This window comes from Hemiscyllium ocellatum, chromosome 16, assembly GCF_020745735.1.
Source record: "Hemiscyllium ocellatum isolate sHemOce1 chromosome 16, sHemOce1.pat.X.cur, whole genome shotgun sequence".
Lineage (NCBI taxonomy): Eukaryota > Metazoa > Chordata > Chondrichthyes > Orectolobiformes > Hemiscylliidae > Hemiscyllium > Hemiscyllium ocellatum.
This window is the reverse complement of record NC_083416.1, coordinates 74,251,166-74,270,266: the sequence shown is the minus strand read 5'-3', so window position 1 is coordinate 74,270,266 and position 19,101 is coordinate 74,251,166. Positions and strand designations below refer to the sequence as shown.

The following is a 19,101-nucleotide window of genomic DNA, read 5'->3' as shown; positions in this document are numbered from 1 at the left end:
GGACCCGGGTTCGATTCCACCCTCGGGTGACTGTCTGTGTGGAGTTTGCACGTTCTCCCCGTGTCTGCGTGGGTTTCCTCCAGGTGCTCTTGGTTCCATTCCACAGTCCACAGATGGGTCGGTTCGGTGTATTGGCCATGCTAAGTGCAAGGTTACGGGGATAGGATGGAATGCTCATTGGAGATTCAGTGGACTGAAGAGCCTCCTTTCCACACTTTAAGGATTCTAAAAGATTGGCATTCAGCACTTTCACCTGAACTGATGAGGAAGTCCCGGGAGTGGGATGGGAGGGAGGTGCCATTCTCTCGACCCCACCCTGGCTCCCTGCTCTGGACTGACCCCGGAATCTTCCTGTGCAGGTTGTGACAGGATCAGGATTGGACAGCCAGAAGTCGGATGAAGAATACCGAGAGCTGTTTGACTTGGCATTGCGAGGCCTTCAGCTCCTCTCGAAGTGGAGTACTCACGTCATGGAAGTGGTGAGAGCTAAACAAACGACATCATGTGCATTCGGGGGAGGGGGGGGTGATGGCCTGGTGGTATCACTGATGCGCTGTTAATCCTGGTGAAACCCTGATAAAGTTCTGGAGACTAGGGTTTGAATTCCACCACGGCAGATAGTGGAATTTTGAATTCAGTAAAAACAGTCTGGAATTAATGACAACCATGAGCCTATTGCTGATTGTTGGAAAAACCCATGTGGTTCACTAATGCCCTTGAGGGAAGGAAACTGCCATCCTTACCTGGTCTAGCTGACATGTGACTCCAGACCCAAAGCAATGTGATTGATCCTTAAACTGCCCTCTGGACAATTAGGGATGAGCAAAGAGTACAGGCCTAGCCCATGATGCCCTCATCTCCTGAGTGGATTTTTAAAAATTTCAGTCAGTGCCCAGAGATTTCCAGCCCATTCATGCAGCTGACCCATGTCCAATATCACTGGTACAAGTTGAAACTGTATTTTCCACCAAAACTATGTCCTCTCCATATCCCTCACACCCCGCTCCCTCACTCTCCTCTATCCCATCTTGTTATTTATCCATTCTCAGGTATGGAAGTATAGAAACTGGGAACAGGAGTAGGCCATTCGGTCCATCCAGCCTGCCCTGCCGTTCAGCATGACTGATCTCAATGCTTTCTCTCCAAAACCCCATGGTGCCTCTAATATTGAACCGTGCATCTATCTCCTTGAATATAGTTAAAAATCACACAACACCAGGTTATAGTCCAACAGGTTTAATTGGAAGCACACTAGCTTTCGGAGCGACGATCTCCACAATCACCTGATGAAGGAGCGTCGCTCCAAGAGCTAGTATGCTTCCAATTAAACCTGTTGGACTATAACCTGGTGTTGTGTGATTTTTAACTGTGTACACCCCAGTCCAACACCGGCATCTCCAAATCCTTGAATATAGCCACTAACTTGCCGTCCACAGTCTCCTATGGCACAGCATTCGACAGGGTGACCACTGTTTGAGTGAGGGAAGAAATGTTTCCTTATCACAGTCCTAAATGATCTACCCCATACCCTGAGACTGTCCCCTGGTTCTAGACTTCCCACCCAGGGGAAACGCCAACTCTGCATCTAGTCTGTCCAGCCCTATTAGAAATTTATATCTTTCAAAGAGACACTCTCTTATCCTTCTAAATACAAGTGAATAAAGACCAGTCTGTCCTCAGATTTCTGTTTTCCCCAGTCTCAATGTCGTGAACCTCCCTCTGTGGTGAGTATATCCTTTCTTGGGTACGGAGACCAAATCTGCATGGAATGCTCCATGTGTGACTTAACCAAGGCATCCTTACTGTTGAACTGAAATATCTTGCAATGAAGGCCAGTTGACCATTTGTCTTCCTAAATGTTTCAGGAAATGTGTGTGACCTGGAGATGTCACCCCAAGGTTAGCGGTTATTTTTTGTTCTTTCACAGGATGTGGCCTACACGGGAAAGGCCAGCATTTATTGCCCATTGCTAATTACCCTTGAACTGAGTGGTTTGTTAGGCCATTGCAGAGGGCAGTTCTCTGTCATCCACATTGCTGAGAGTGTGGAGACACATGTAGGCCAGACCGGGTAAGGATGGCAGATTTCCTTCATTAAAGGAATCAAACGAGTTTCTTTGAACAGTCGATGGTAGTTCTCACAATTGCCATCATTGGGAGTAGCTATAAATTCTGGATTTATTGATTTGCAGTTTGAGGCCCCGTCTGGAGGGCACAGGTCTAGGCCTCTGCATGAACTTCCAAAGACATTCCCATTACGTCAATCTTTGGAAAAGACGGAACAATGTTTCCCCAACACCGGGTGGTGTGAAATAAATATGACCTCACCTGTGTACCCCACACGGGGGAAGTTGGAGTGAAATGTCTACATTTAGATGCCTGTCTCTAACACATGTTCTGTTTTGAACAGTATTCCTGGAAGTTGGTTCATCCCACGGATAAATTCTGTAACAAGGAATGTCCGGGTACTGCAGAAGAGTATGAAAGGGCGACTCGCTATAACTACACGAGTGAGGAGAAATTTGCACTGGTTGAGGTAACTCGCAGTCATTGACAGCTTCCTGGGGATTGGCAGAAATCCAGCAGCTTCTCAACTCCTCATTTATAACTGAGACCTCAGCCCCGAGTCCGAGAGTGAAACTTCCAACTCCCGTTCAGTAATTCCAGCACTTTATCCAGGCTGATGTTCCCAGTGCAGTACCGAGTGGCACCACAGTGGGAGTGTCAGAGGCCCAGTACTGAGGGAGTGCTGCACTGTCACAGGGTCAGTACAAAGGGAGTGCCGCACTGTCAGAGGGTGAGTACTGAGGGAGTGCCGCACTGTCAAAGGGTCAGTACTGAGGGAGTGCAGCACTGTCAGATGGTCAGTACTGAGGGAGTGCTGCACTGTCAGAGGGTCAGTACTGAGGGAGTGCTGCACTGTCAGAGGGTCAGTACTGAGGGAGTGCTGCACTGTCAGAGGGCTGGTACTGAGGGATTGCTGCACTGTCAGAGGGTCAGTACTGAGGGAGTGTTGAGAGTGGTGGTTAGTGGATGGCTGAAATGAGGCTGTGCAGTGATGTATTCTCTCTCACTGGTGATGAAGAGGTGTTCTCTCTCGCTCTCGTTTTCACTCTGTCTCTCACATTCAGCAGGGGGTGGGTGATGGAGGGAGAGGGTGCAGGGTGAGGGGAGTGCAGGGGTGCAGGCTCCCTCTGGTTTGGGACATTCACTGTACTATCTCATTGCATTGCCCCTGCAGGTGATCGCAATGATTAAAGGGCTGCAGGTGCTGATGGGCCGTATGGAGAGTGTCTTTAACCAGGCCATCCGGAATACCATCTACGCAGCGCTGCAGGATTTTGCTCAGGTGACCCTGAGAGAGCCACTCCGACAGGCCACTCGCAAGAAGAAGAACGTCCTCATCAGGTGGAGGAGGGGTGGGCAGGCGAGGAGGGAGTGTAGGGGGTCAGTGTGTGGGGGAGGGGAGTGGGAATGGGAGTGTGGGGGAGGGGAATAGGCAGGTGAGGTGTGGGAGTGTGGGTGCGGGGGCATATCAGAGTGTGTGGGTAGGGGAGTGGAGTGTGTGGGGGAGGGGAGTGGGGTGTAGGGTGTGGGGGCAGAGAAGGAGAGTGTGGGGGAGGGGGAGGGGAATGGGATTGTAGGGGAGGGGAATGGGAGTGTGAGGTGTGGGAGTGTGGGTGAGGGGACCTATCAGAGTGTGGGCAGGGGAGTGGAGTGTGTAGGGGAGGAGAATGGGGGTTTAGGGTGTGGGGGGAGAGAAGGGGAGTGTGGGGGAAGGAAATGGGAGTGTGGGGGAGGGGAATGGGAGTGTAGGGGAGGGAAATGGGGGTATAGGGTGTGGGGGCAGAGAAGGGGAGTGTGGGGGAGGGGAGTGGGAATTTGCAGAGTGGGAATGTAGGGGGTGAGTGGGGAGTGTGTGGGGGGGAGTGCAGAGTGAGTGTGTGGGGGAGGGGAATGAGAGTGTGAGGGAGGGGAGAGTGTGGGGGAGGGGAGAATGTGGGGAGTGGGAGGAAGGAAACGAGTGGTCAGGTCGGGCTGTTGGTTGTGAAGCACAACAAGGGAATGATGTGGAGAGGGGGATTCGGAAATCCAGAAAGCAGCAGAGGCGGGGGTGGGGAAGGGGAGTGAGAGTGAGGGGGTGGGGTGGGCTGGGATGGGAGACGGAACACAGAGGAACCTGGAGAGCAGCATGAAACAGTGTGAGGATGTGGGGACAGGACAGGGAGACTTGGAGAAGGGTCTTGGATCAGGTTGGGAAAAAAAATCCGGGAATTGCTGATGGAAATGCTAGGATAAGAGAGACGGAGGTGGGGAGAGGGGAGGTGTGTGGTATAATGGATGGATGGAGGGAGAGTAGGAGGGGACAGAAGGGGGAGAAGAGAGCTGCACCCTGTCGATAATCAGAGAATGCTGGAGCCACAGGTTTAGTGAATGACTTGTCTTCTTTCTCCTTCTGAAAATATTTTTTATCTTTGATTTGTGAAACCACTTCAGAACTTTAAGGAGAGTCAGGCTGGGCAAGTGTCAAATAAACAGACCACATTTCAACCTTTGTTTGAAAATGTTGCTGAGCGCAGGACTGCGGTGGTCAGAAGAGGAGAAGACACTGCTTCAGATACTCGGTACCTGTTGTAACCCCTCTCTCTGGTTTGCCGTCCTTCCCACCTTTCCCTCTCCCATTCCCAGTGTACTTCAGGCAATCAGGAAGACAATCTGCGACTGGGAAAATGGCCGGGAGCCTGCCAATGATCCTTGTCTGAAGGGGGATAAGGATCCGAAAGGGGGCTTTGACATTAAAGTGCCTCGTCGTTCAGTTGGTCCATCGAGTACACAGGTTTGTAGCAATGTCTCTGTGGGAGCAGCGTTCCCCAGTGTTCGGGGAAACGGCTGGATGTTCGCATTGGAGCCAGTAGATCATGGGCTCAGGTCTGAATTGGCTGATTTAAGCACAGAGTTCAGACTGACAGTCTCATATAACCAAGAGAGTGCAGCACTATCAGAGGGTCAGTACTGAGGGAGTGCTGCACTGTCAGAGGGTCAGTGCTGAGGGAGTGCTGCACTGTCAGAGGGTCAGTACTGAGGGAGTGCTGCACTGTCAGAGTGTCAGTACCGAGGGAGTGTTGCACTGTCAGAGGGTCAGTGCTGAGGAAGTGTTGCACTGTCAGAGGGTCAGTACTGAGGGAGTACTGCACTGTCAGAGGGTCAGTACTGAGGAAGTGTTGCACTGTCAGAGGATCAGTACCGAGGGAGTGTTGCACTGTCAGAGGGTCAGTACTGAGGGAGTGCTGCACTGTCAGAGGGTCAGTACTGAGGGAGTGCTGCACTGTCAGAGGGTCAGTACCGAGGGAGTGCTGCACTGTCAGAGGGTCAGTACCGAGGGAGTGTTGCACTGTAAGAGGGTCAGTACCGAGGGAGTGTTGCACTGTCAGAGGGTCAGTACTGAGGGAGTGCTGCACTGTCAGAGGGTCAATACTGAGGGAGTGTTGCACTGTAAGAGGGTCAGTACTGAGGGAGTATTGCACTGTCTGAGGGTCAGTACTGAGGGAGTGCTGCACTGTCTGAAGGTCAGTATGTGTCCTTGATGAACTTTATAACATTGAGGATCATGTGTTCCACAGATCCTTGAGAATCCAGCTGTTGTTTTCTGTATAAGAGTGGGTTCCACAATTTAAAGAATGTGGTGCCGTGATGGTATTCTCACTGAGGTGTAGCCCTGAAGCAAGAGTACAATACCCACCACAGCAGTTGGTGAAGTTTATATTCAATTCACAAAACCTGGAATTGAAAACAGCCCGGCTCTGTGTGCTGGTGATAAGGTACCCATTGTCAATTGTCATTAAAAACCCACCTGGTTTATTAATGCCCTTTGGGGAAGGAAATCTTCCATCTTTACCTGGTCTGGTCTACATGTGACTCCAGAGATTTTGCAATGTCATTGACTCTCAGCTGCCCTCTGAAATATCCCAGCAAGCCGCTGGCATGTTGGGGTAATTAGGGACAGGCAGTAATGCCCACATCAAAGGAAAATATTTTAAAAAGTGTTATGGATTTATTGTTGTCGTAAGTACCCAGATACAGTGAAAAGTGTTGTTTTGCCAGCTTATGAGAGCAGATCATACCACACCAAGTGCATCAGGGCAGCAGAATAGAGTGCAGAACACAGTGGTCCAGCTGCAGTGAAGATATGGAGAGAGAGAGAGAAAGATCAGAATTAACATTTGAGAGGCCCATTCAAATGTCTGATAGCAGGGAAGAAGCTGTTCTTGAATCTGTTTGTACACGCATACAAATTTCTATATCTTCTACCTGACAAAAATCCTGATTTTTGTTGAAGTGATGTGGACCTTGGTGCTGAGCAGGAGTTCTGTTGGTTTTTCTCTGCTGTGTTGGACAGATCCCCGGTGAGAAAATTGGTTAGACTTTGGGCACGGGGGGAGTATGTTTGTGGACAGGGAACTCCAGGTAGGACCCTCACTGTGACTGAGTCAATGGGGAACAGAGTCAGTGCCAAAGGGAGGGGACTGTTGAATTCCCTGAGGCGGGACTCTGTTGCCTTTGGTGCTCAGTGTGTGTATCTCGCCATAGTCTTACCAGACCCTAGGGGCTGTTGTCTCATTAGAGAGAATCAATTGGTGTGATTTAACCTAAGTGCCACCAGACGTCGGGAGAGAAATGGTTGAGAAGGAGAGTCCTTAATGGTAACTTCAAACTGGTGTTGGGAATTGACCCTACGCTGTTGGCATCTCACTGCTCTGCGAACCAACAGTCCAGCCAACTGAGCTAAACCGACTCAGTTCAGTGAGCATGTCACTGTACAGAAAAGGCCATTCAACCCTTTTCTGAGAAACCATCCTGTTTCTGCCCAATCCTCTGCCTCTGACTCTGACTCAGAAACTTTTGCAGAGGGTCCCGGGATGTGACAGAGTTGCCAGTTTTAAGTCCAAACTTTGCAGACGGGGCTATCGCAGATCAATACATCGGTACCTCTCCAAATCTGAGCAAGCGCCCTCAATCACACTCTGGATCAGTGGTGCTGGAAGAGCGCAGCAGTTCAGGCAGCATCCAAAGTGCAGCGAAATCGACGTTTCGGGCAAAAGCCCTTCAATCACACGCCTATTCCTCACCAGCTGGAGTCCAGAGGGTGACTGGGCCATCGATTCCAGAGGACCACTCGAGTTAATGTCTCCCTGTCCCGTTTTTAATTATGTTGAGGAAATTTTCTGTAATTCCCAGTATCCTGTGGTGGAACCAGAGGCAGGAAGTAGCAAGTCTGGCATGGTGAAATGTGAAACAGTTTATTCTGTTTCTCCTTATTTACAAGTATATCATCAACTAAAGGAGAATTATGTGAGAATTGGTTCTCGTCCCTGTGTATTTCAGAATGAGGAATACTGCCCTGTGTTCTTTCTGTTAACTTGTCAAATTGAAGCTGCTCTTTATTGGTGCAGTTCCTGAAAAAGCCACCAAGTGGCAGCATCATTGTTAAACCCCAGCTTTAATCAGACTGTTCTCTGGGTTAGACAGATAGACAAACGCACCCCTCTATTCCATCCCCCGCCTCCCCCCCCACCCTCCAAGGCCTGGCCTCAGCCCCAGGTTAAGCACCCCTCAGCTATTAGATAAAGCAAGGTCACCCCTGCCCTCTGGGGTCGATGTGAAAGATCCCACGGTGACTGTGTGAAGATGATTCAGGGGGATCTCCCTGGGGTCCAGGATCAACATCTCCAGGGTCCTGTTGGATTTATTGTCGTCATCATGTTGCTGTTTGTGGGAGCTAGCTGTGTGCAAACTGTTTCTGGCATTTTCTACGTTGCTGTGGTGTCTACACTTCAGTACTTCATTGGCCATCAAGCACTTGGAGACATGCCAAACAGTGAAAAGGTGCTATAGAAATGCACATTCTTATCATTTGTTTTCCACGTGGGGATATCGGACTGCACTGTATTCACTCTTTGGACATGATGGTTACTGATTTCCCTGACTGCAAATCTTGTAAGCTACCCGATAGATAGAAAGGAACAGGAAAACATGTTGGATCTTCCTGTGCAGTGTGAGAGATTGGGACAACAAGTCGTTCCAGTTCAATAGAAGAAAGTTGTATTAGATTCAGCTCCATTACAAACTGATCACTGACATGTTCGACCTGGACTCTGTGCTGGGGAGAGAGGTGGGATCGATGTGTGACTGAACGGGGTGGTCTGTGTGGGCATGTATGTAACTTTGTGTCTCTTTGTGTGAGTGCATGTGTGTGTGTCTGTGTGTGTCTTTCACTCTTTCACTCACATGCACTCACTCACATGCACACAGAGTGGGTGACCTTTTTGATTTGATTTATTATTGTCACGCATACCTAGGTACAGTGAAAAGTTTTGTTCTGCGTGCCACACAGGCAGATCGTACTGTACAAAGTGTATAAGGGTCATAGAACAGAGTGGGGAATACTATCTTACTGCTGCAGAGAAGGTGGAGGTCAACATTAAATTAGAAATTTGAGAGGTGCTTTGAGCAGTATAATATCAGCAGGGAAGAAGCTGTTCTTCAATCTGTTGGTACATGTGTTTAAGATTTTGTATCTTCAGCCAATGGAGGAGTTGGAGGAGATTATAACTGGGGTGGGAGGGGTCTTTGATGATGTTGGTTGCCTTTCCGAGGCAGTGGGTAGTGTAGGTGGAATCAGTGGATGGAAGGTTGGCTTGCCTGATGGATTGGGCTGTGTTCACAACACTCTGTAGTTTCTTGCATGTTCCCCGAGGCCCCCAGCTCCACATCAAGCGTGTGTGTCCTTGATTCCCTGTTTCCCGCAACAGGACTTTTAGGAATTTCCGGGACACCTCGGAAAGCTTCAGAAGCCAGTGTGAAACAATGATGTCACCATCGCCCTGCCTGGTTCCTGGTTTCTGGCTGTGAATTCCTCCCCCCAGCCCCAGCCTACCCCACCCTGACAGGCTGCCCCTGTGAAGGCCCAGTTGGTGATCAGTCAGTCCACAGGGTGATGGTACAGTAGTGTTCTGGAGAGCAATCCTAATGACCATCAGAGCCATATTCACTGCAGAATCGAAATGCAATGACACAAGCTCTTAAGTAACGAGCTTGTGTCACCCCAGTGTGACCATGAAAATTGGCTCCTTTGTAGAATGAAAGCTGCTGTCTTTCACTGGTCTGGCTCGCCATCTGATTCCAGACCCACGGCAATCCGGTTGACCCTCTACTGAAATTGCCTCAAAAGCGAGATTGTTCTGACTGCCTCCTCCCGGGTAACTAAGGAGGAAAATCCATGTGGAACAATGTCCACAGTCTGTGAATGAGTAAACCTGAAGTAAGTGTGGTTTGTTGGAAACGCTGAGGACTGCAGATGCTGCAAGTTCGAGTCAATAGACACAAAGCTGAAAGACTAGTGGGCGGCATGGTGGCACAGTGGTTAGCACTGCTGCCTCTCAGCACCAGAGACCTGGGTTCAATTCCCACCTCAGGTGACTGACTGTGTGGAGTTTGCACATCGTCTGTGTGGGTTTCCTCTGGGTGCTCCGGTTTCCTCCCACAGTCCAAAGGTGTGCGAGTCAGGTGAATTGGCCATGTTAAATTGCCCGTAGTGTTAGGTAAGGGGTAAATGTATGGGTGGGTGGCGGGTCGGTGTGGACTTGTTGGGCCGAAGGGCCTGTTTCCACACCGTAAGTAAAAATCTAAATCTAGCTACAGCGTCCAAGGAGCAGGAAAGTCAACGTTTTGGGCCAAAACTCTTCATTAGAACGTTCCTGCTCCTCAGATGCTCTCTAACCTGCAGTGTTCTTCCAGCTTCACATCTTTGGACACTAAGTGTGGTTTTGTTCCTGTTTTGAGGTTGTGCCCCCTGAGTGCGTTCTCTGTTTTCTAGTTGTATATGGTGAGGACCATGCTGGAGTCCCTCATCGCTGACAAGAGTGGCTCCAAGAAGACACTACGCAGCAGCCTCGATGGTCCAATTGTGATCGCTATCGAGGACTTTCACAAACAGTCTTTCTTCCACACACACCTCCTCAACTTCAGTGGTGAGTGTCCCAGCTCTCTTTGAACTTACACAAGCCTTGCTGAAAGGGAGATTGCAGTCACGGGGGTAGGGTTCTGACTTGGGAGCCTCTGCGCACACAGTTTATGTTTCAGGTTGAGGAAGCTTTGTCAGAACTGGAAGAGACAAGCAGACTATTATCTAATATGGAGCCAGGGCAGTGGGGATGACAGAACTGTGTTTGTCCTCCCAGAATTCATCACCTCATATTTTTTTCAGGATTAAATTCTGTTTGTCATCAGCCTTCCTGACCAGCCTGTCTCTAACTCCCTGTAACCCACGGATTTCTCACTCATCATGACCAGATCAGTAATTATCCTGTTATTGTTGACCACCTGATGATACTTCCTGCATTCCTGTTTAGATCATTAATGTACAACAAAAAGCAAGAGACCCGACATCGTATGAGGTCCCTGGTCACAAAAACGTCGTTCAACCATCACCCTCTGCTTCCTGCCACTAACTTGTCTACAGATACATTTTTCCAATTTGCCTGGACTCCAAGGACTAGGCTTTTTCACCAGCCTGTCACACAGGACCTGTCATAAGCCTTGCTGACATCGCTGTAGAATACATCAGCTGCAGTACCTAGTCATCTGCTCACCTAGTCACCTCCTCAAAGTTCAAACAGACCTGTTAGAAATGATCTGTCCCTTACAAAGCCACACTGACTATCCTGGATTAATCCTTGTTATTCTAGGTTCAATAGGCATTCATGGCCTCCACATCTAGTGAGCAAGCACCTTCATAAGAATGGGGGCAGGAGAATAAGTGGTTGGGTAGAATCCACGATAAGGAAATGTGCAGCCCCAACAACACTCAAGAAGCTTGACACCATCCAGGTCAAAGCAGCCCACTTGATTGGCACCATATCCAATCCTTCCACCACTGACGCTCAGTAGCAGCCGTGTGTGTGCCATCTGCAAGATGCAGTGCAGATATCCACCAAAGATCCTCAGACAGCACCTTCCGAACCTGTGATCACTTCCATCTAGAAGGACAAGGGCAGCCGATACACGGGAACACACCACCTTCAAGTTTCCCTGCCAGTCCTCATCATTCCTGACTTGGAAATATCTTGCCATTCCTTCACTCTCACTGGGTCAAAATCTTGGAATTCCCTCCCTGATGGCAGGTGGACTGCAGCGGTTCAAGATGGCAGCTCACCCCCACTTTCTTGAGGGCAATTAGGGACGGGCAATAAATCCTGGCCCAGCCAGTGGCACCCACATCCCACAAAATGAATAAATAAATAAATAAGGTGGGGTGGAGTGATGGGGTAGTGTGTACCCAGGCTGTGGGAAGGGATGCAGTCAGCGGTAGAGGAGAGGGGCTATGGACTGTGGGAGGAGAGGGATTGATGGGATGGTGGTTCTCCCACTTCCTCCGCTGCCCTGTTCGATGGTGTAGAATCCAGTCTCTGTGCATTCTGACTCAGAGTGCAGTGCCTCTCTTGACTTTCCTGTGGGTTGTTTCAGAATCGCTGCAGCAGTGCTGTGACCTGTCCCAGCTCTGGTTCCGAGAGTTCTTCCTGGAGTTGACCATGGGCCGAAGGATCCAGTTTCCCATTGAGATGTCAATGCCGTGGATTCTGACGGACCATATTCTGGAGACCAAAGAGCCCTCCATGATGGAGTAAAGTTTACTTGCCTACCTTCTGTCCTTTTCGGTTGTTCACTGTGACTGGGATGGGGGAGAGTTTAAACTCACACAACACTGGGTTATAGTCCAACAGGTTGGTTTGGAGGCACTAGCTTTCAAAGCGCTGCACCTTCATCAGGTGGGTGTCAAGGGTGAAGAGGGGAGTGTGGGGAAACGGTAATGCTCCCTCACTGTCTTTTGAAAACAGGATTGCTTCAAACGATGCCTGTCCATGGTATATCTGACAAAACTGTGGTGGAGATAGTGGGACCTTCAATTTGACCAAGAACCCATAATGAACAGCTCTGAACATCCTATAATTGAAGATTAGATTTGACCTATGAACCTCATTCCCTGCTTGTCAGGTGTAAAAGGTGCTAGATTAGATTACTTACAGTGTGGAAACAGGCCCTTGGGCCCAACAAGTCCACACCAACCCACAGATTTTACCCCTTCCACTAACACTATGGGCAATTTAGCACGGCCAATTCACCTAACCTGCACATTTTTGGATTGTGGGAGGAAACCGGAGCACCCAGAGGAAACCCACGCAGACACGGTGCAAACTACACACAGTGTGTCACCTGAGGCGGGAATTGAACCCAGATCTCTAGCACCATGGGGCAGCAGTGCTAACCACTGTGCCACCGTGCCACCCAAAGTTTAGCAGTGGTATCTGTTAGTGAAATGAATGCTAAATGAACTTGCATTATCTTCTCCAGTATTTCAGTGATGAAAATTGGGATGAGCCAGTGATTGCAAAATGTGCAATCAGTTAATGACGAAGGAGATGGGGAAAGGGACAGAGAATAGTGACACAGCTTTTGCTGTGCACCATTTGAAATCTGCCACTACTTTGCCATCTGCTTCAGAGTATGTACACGTTTGTTCGTCATCTCTTGGCTGAAAACAACAGGGAGAGGATGACTAGCCATGACCATTTCATCCCAGTCCTGTTTGGAGATGAGTAAGTTCGAGATTCTGAAAACCCCAGACAGTGAAGGGTGGGTGGAAAGTCTTCCACATCAACCCAACACTGATATCCCTCTGGAGAGTAACCTGGCGATCCTGGACTCTGATGTCTAATATAAGGCTTCAAAGCCTGTCTGATTCAGTTAAAAATCACACAACGCCAGGTTATAGTCCAACAGGTTTAATTGGAAGCACTAGCTTTTGGAGCTCTGCTTCTTCATCAGGTGAATGAGGGAACAGCGCTCCGAAAGCTAGTGCTTCCAATTAAACCTGTTGGACTATAACCTGGTGTTGTGTGAATTTTAACTGTGTACACCCCAGTCTGACACCGGCATCTCCAAATCATATCTGATTGAGAGGTGGGAATGGTGACCATTGAGCTAAATACTCTCTCTCGGATAGAAACTGTGTGAAACATAGGCCGAAGCATAGACTCATAGAAGTAGGCCATTCGGCCCTTTAAACTTCTCTGCCATTCAGTATGGTCATGGCTGAGCATCCAATTCAGTCCCCTGTTCCCACTTTCCCCCCAAACCCTTTGATCCTTTTAGCCCTTGGAACTATATCTAACTCATTGAAAGCATTCAGTGTTTTTGGCTTCCACTGGTTTCTGTAGCAAAGGATTCTACAGGCTCACTACTTGGGTAACTGTCTGTGTGGAGTTTGCACATTCTCCCTGTGTCTGCGTGGGATTCCTCTAGTGCTCTGGTTTGGCCATGCTAAATTACCCCTCGTGTCCAGGGATGTGCGGGCTAGATGGATTAGACATGGGAAATGCAGGGTTACTGGGATAGAGTAGATGGACGGGTCTGGGTGGGATGCTCTTCAGAGGGCCAGTGTGGACTCGATGTGCCGAATGGCCAGCTTCCACACTGTAGGGATTCTGTGATTCTCTGGGTGAGCACGTTTCCTCTCATCTCAGTGAGGAGCCCAGGAAGGGGCTGTTAGCTTTGAGGATACTGTTTGTTTGAATACAAGACAGAATGTGTTAGGGAAGCAACTTTCCAACTTGTCTTGCTCTAAAGGGAAGTTTGCATTTATATAGCACTTTCACATCCTGTGGTATGATTAGTGGGAAGCAAAAGGATTGGGAAGCCTTTAAAAACCAGTAGAGGGTGATTAAAAAAGCAATAATGGAGGGAATATTGCAAGGGATCGCTGAGGAATGAAGCTGGAAAAGCAGGAATGGGCAGCCAAGAAATGGCGGAGGAACTGAGTAGGTTCTTTGCATCAGTTTTTATGGTGGAAGACACCAGCAGCTTACTAGACCTTCAAAAGAGTCAGGGGGCCGTGCTGAGTGTAAGGAGAAGGTGCAGGGGAAGCTGAAAGGTCAGAAGATGGATAAATCGCCCAGACTGGATGGACTGCACTCCAGGATTCCGAAGGAGATAGCTGAGGAGGTCGTGAGGGTATTTGTGGTGATCTTTCAGGAATCACTAGAGTCAGTGACTGGAAAGTGGTTAATGTAATACCCTGCTTCAGAAAGGAGTGAGACAAAAAAAACTACAGATGCTGGAATCCCAAGTAGACGGGCAGGAGGCTGGAAGAACACAGGGCAGCATCAGGAGGTGGAAAAGATCCTGAAGAAAGGTTACACCCAAAACATCGACTTCTCCACCTCCTGATGCTGCCCTGTGTTCCTCCAGCCTCCTGCCTGTCTACTAAGGAAGGAGTGAGGCAGAAGAATTGTAGACTGGTTAGCCTCACTTTGGTAAGATTAACGGTCCATTCTTAAGGATGAGATTGTGAAATACTTGGATGTGCATGGTAAAACGAGGCTGAGTCAGCACCCTTTGTCAAGGGGACCTCATGCCTGACAAATCTGTTAGAATCTTTGAGGAGGTAATGAACAAGTTAGAGAAAGGTGAGTCAGTGAACATGATCTATTTGGATTTCCAGAGGGCCTTTCATAAAGTGTCACACAAGAGCCTGCTAAATAAACTAAGAGCCCATGGTGTAAGGGGCAAGGTACTGGGCATTGATAGAGGATTGGCTGACTGACAGAAGGCAGAGAGTGAGGATAAAGGGGTGAGGATGGCAGTCAATAGTTAGTGAAGGGGTCAGTGTTGGGACGACAACCTCTCATGTTGATACGTGAGTGATCTGGGTGAAGGAACTGAGGACATTGTTGCTAAGTTTGCAGATGTCTCAAAGAGAGGTGGAGGGACAGGTAGCGCTGAGGAAACGGGGAGGATGCAGAAGGACTTGGCTAAGAGAGTGGACAAAGACGTGGCAGGTGGAACACAATGTGGGAAAGTGAGAGATTGTGCACTTTGGTCGGAAGAATAGAGGCATAGATTAATTTCAAAACAAGGAAAGGCTTCTGAAATCTGAAGGACAAAGTCAGGATTCACTTAAGGTTAACATGCAGGGCCATTTGGCAGTTTGGAAGGTGTAGTGATTGGAGTCAGGTGGATCTCATTGACTGAGAGATCCTGGATTGGGATTTGTTGATCTGAGCCAATCAGGGAGCCTTGGCTGACAAATTAGATTATATTCGAGGAAAAAATACGCACTACCGCAGTTAGGCGGTAGTGCGGGGGAAAATAAAAGGAGAAAATAAATAAATAAACAGGGGATCAGCATTGACCTTTGATGTGAAGGGCACTGCTTGTCACGAAAAAAAAGATAAAAAAAAAGAAAAAGAACAGGGACAGCATTGCCCTTTAAAAAAAAATTAGATTATATTCGATTCCCTACAGCGTGGAAACCAACCATTTGAGCAACAAGTCCACACCAACCCTCTAAACAGTAACCCACCCCACTATATTTACCCCTGACTAATGCACTGAACACTATAGGCAATTTGCAAATGTGTTGCTGGTCAAAGCACAGCAGGCCAGGCAGCATCTCAGGAATAGAGAATTCGACGTTTCGAGCATAAGCCCTTCATCAGGAATAAGAGAGAGTAGCCAAGCAGGCTAAGATAAAAGGTAGGGAGGAGGGACTAGGGGGAGGGGCGATGGAGGTGGGATAGGTGGAAGGAGGTCAAGGTGAGGGTGATAGGCCGGAGTGGGGTGGGGGCGGAGAGGTCAGGAAGAGGATTGCAGGTTAGGAGGGCGGTGCTGAGTTGAGGGAACCGACTGAGACAAGGTGGGGGGAGGGGAAATGAGGAAACTGGAGAAATCTGAATTCATACCTTGTGGTTGGAGGGTTCCCAGGCGGAAGATGAGGCGCTCCTCCTCCAGCCGTCGTGTTGTTATGTTCTGCCGGTGGAGGAGTCCAAGGACCTGCATGTCCTCGGTGGAGGGAGAGTTAAAGTGTTGAGCCACGGGGTGATTGGGTTGGTTGGTTCGGCAATTTAACAAGGCCAATTCACCTGACCTGCACATGTTTTGATTGTGGGATGAAACTGGAGTACCCAGGGGAAACCCATGCAGACACTGAGAATGTGCAGACTCCACACAGACAGTCACCTGAAGTGAGAATCGAGCCTGGGTCCCTGGTGCTGTGAGGCAGCAGTGCTAACCACTGAGCTGCAAACAGGGGATTCAGAATCCCCTCAGTTCAGGGGACTGACTCAGTGCTGGCTGACCATAGCCAGTGTACTGTGCACGAGTAAATAAAGGGTGACTTGGTGATGGGATACTGGCGTCTGTGCTATCATTTCAAATGGCAAATGCAATGTTAGCATCCATTTGAAGACGACTAGAATGCAAGAGCAGGGATGTACTGCTGAGGCTGTATAAGGCTCTGGTCTGACCACATTTGGAATATAATGAAGAGTTTTGGGCCCTGTATCTGAAGAAGGATGTGCTGCTATTGGAGGGGTCTAGAGGAAGTTCATAATAATGACCTCGGGAATGAAGGACTTGCTGTATGAGGAGCGGATAAGAATTTGTGTCCGTACTCTGATGGAGTTGAGAAGAATGAGCAGGGATATGATCGAAGCTTACAGAATACTGAGAGGCCTGGATAGAGTGCACCTGGAGAAGATGTTTCCACTAACAGGAGAGACTAGGATCCGAGGGCACAGCCTCAGTGAAGGGATGACCCTTTAGAACTGAGATGGGGAAGAATTTCTTCAGCCAGAGGGTGGTGAATCTGTGGAACTCATTGCCTCAGAGGGATGTGGAGGCCGAGTCATTGCGTGTATTTAAGACAGAGATAGATAGGCTGGGAGATCAAGGGTCATGGGGAGAGGGAGATTAGGGTTGAGAAGCAAATCAGCCATGATCAAATGGTAGAACAGAATCGATGGACCAAATGGCTGAATTCTGCTCCTGCATCTTCTGGCCTTGTGTATGAAATGTTTTCACAACCAACTGAGCACTTTGTGTAATGAAGTCTCCGTTGTAATGTAGGAAACGCGATACCCGATATGCACACAGCAAGATCCCACAGAACAGCAGCAGCGATGTGATCAGAGAGTCTGATATTTCTAAAAATAGGCTGCGCTTCCAGAGAGAAGACTCCAACTCTCTTTGGGGTGTCTGTGGGTCTTTCATGTTCACATGAGAGGGCACATGCCTCAGCTAAAGGACAGCATTCCAAACAAACCCTTTAAAAATCCCCAACTTTCTGGGTTTTCTAAACGAAGCGATGAATTGAAAAGGAAATGATCTCTGTGAATGAGAAATTGTTCTACCACAGTTAGCTAACTGAGTGCAGTTCCGGTCAGCTCATAATCCAAGAGTTTTATTTTACAGTGAGCTTCTCTCATGACATGAGTTGGGTTTGGTTCAGTCTGTAATGGGATGGTCTGTATCATAGGGAGAGCTCTTCATTAATCAGATTAGATTGAGTTAGCCTGGGCAGCACAAATTTACCAGGATGTTGCCAGGAATGGAGGGCTTGAGTTATGAGGAGAGGCTGGATAGGCTGGGATGCTTTTCTCTGGAGTGTAGGAGGCCGAGGGGTGACCTTACAGAGGCTTATAAAATCGTGAGGGGCATGGACAGGGTGATTGGCATGTGTCTTTTCCCTGGGGTGAGGGATATCAAGACTAGGGACATTGTTTTAATGTGAGAGGAGAGAGATTTTAAAAAAACATATGAGGGGCAATGTTTTAACACAGAGCGTGGTTTGTGGGTGGGATGAACTTCCTGAGGAAGTGGTGGGTGTTACAATGTTTAGAAGACATTTGGATACATGCATGAACAGGAAACGTTTGGAGGGACATGGGCTAAGCCGTAGACAGGTGGGACTAGTTTAGTTTGGGATTAGAGTCAGCATGGACTGGTTGGATAAAGAGGTAAAAAATGAGGTCTGCAGATGCTGGAGATCACAGTTGAAAATGCGTTGCTGGTTAAAGCACAGCAGGTCAGGCAGCATCCAAGGAATAGGAAATTCGACGTTTCGGGCATAAGCCCTTCATCATTCCTGATGAAGGGCTTATGCCCGAAACGTCGAATTTCCCATTCCTTGGATGCTGCCTGACCTGCTGTGCTTTAACCAGCAACGCATTTTCAACTGGTTGGATAAAGAGTCCGTTCCCATTCTGTGTGACTCTAATTTGGTTCTTTAGCAAAAAGGACAGGGAACTGAGCACGGTCACCTGGCCAAAATGATCAGAACAGGTGTTTCAGATTCCTTTGTTGGTTCTCACATTTCCAGATATGTTTTGTACCCGCTGGACCTGTACAACGACAGCGCCTATTACACTCTGACCAAGTTCAAAAAGCAGTTCCTGTACGATGAGATTGAAGCGGAGGTGAGTGAGCTTTGCTGCTTTAAACCTCTCCCCTCCCGCCCCCCCCCTTCGGTTTGGGTAAATCCCGCGGGCCGCAGCTGAGAGGGTGCCAGGTCAGCAGGTGGCAGCCACAGCTGGAGTGCAGTGCCCCAGTATCCCCAGATCAACGAGGAGACTAGGTATACACTGTGCCCGGCAGAAGTGGGTGCTGCAGTTGCTGGAGATTAGAGTCCAGATTAGAGTGGTGCTGGAAAAGCACAGCAAGTCAGGCAGCATCCGAGGAGCAGGAAAATCGACATTTCAGGCAAAAGTCCTTCATCAGGAATGCCGTACACTGTGCTGCCTAGTGATTGCTGACACAGTCACAGGTCTCCCAGTATGTGCCAGTGCATTGGGAATGTGGATACCAGATGAACCCTCAGTACCTGAACTTAGTGAGTGGAATAAGTGTGGAAACTGCCTTTCTATATCCTACTTCTCCGCTTGTCTTCCAGGTGAACCTCTGCTTTGACCAATTTGTTTACAAGTTGGCTGATCAAATCTTTGCTTATTACAAGGCGATGGCTGGCAGGTAGAGTATGATCCTCTTTATTCTTAAGTTGTCAGGACCCATTCTGGAGCCACTTGTGATGTTGCCTTCCACATTGTTAAAGCTGTCCAGTCTCACGGCATAGAATGAGACCCTTCTGCCCACTGTGCATGCACTAGATCATTGGAGAAACTGTCCAATCAGTCTGGTTCTTTCACTTTAACCCCACTGTCCTTAGTCCCTTCAAATCCTTACCCAATTCTCTCTTGGAAATATTATGCAA

General features: G+C 48.7%; 1 protein-coding gene across 4 annotated transcripts in view; it reads left to right on the top strand.

The window, feature by feature from the left end:
• Nucleotides 1-19,101, top strand: part of cyfip2 (cytoplasmic FMR1 interacting protein 2) — a 114,221-nt gene that overhangs the window by 60,280 nt on the left and 34,840 nt on the right. For all 4 annotated transcript variants that reach the window (XM_060836935.1, XM_060836937.1, XM_060836934.1 and 1 more), the window contains exons 12-19: nt 360-479; nt 2,410-2,535; nt 3,241-3,407; nt 4,689-4,836; nt 9,874-10,027; nt 11,523-11,679; nt 18,214-18,310; nt 18,784-18,860. In XM_060836935.1, the coding sequence (XP_060692918.1) occupies nt 360-479; nt 2,410-2,535; nt 3,241-3,407; nt 4,689-4,836; nt 9,874-10,027; nt 11,523-11,679; nt 18,214-18,310; nt 18,784-18,860 (1,046 nt within the window). The remainder of the gene's footprint in view (nt 1-359; nt 480-2,409; nt 2,536-3,240; nt 3,408-4,688; nt 4,837-9,873; nt 10,028-11,522; nt 11,680-18,213; nt 18,311-18,783; nt 18,861-19,101) is intronic.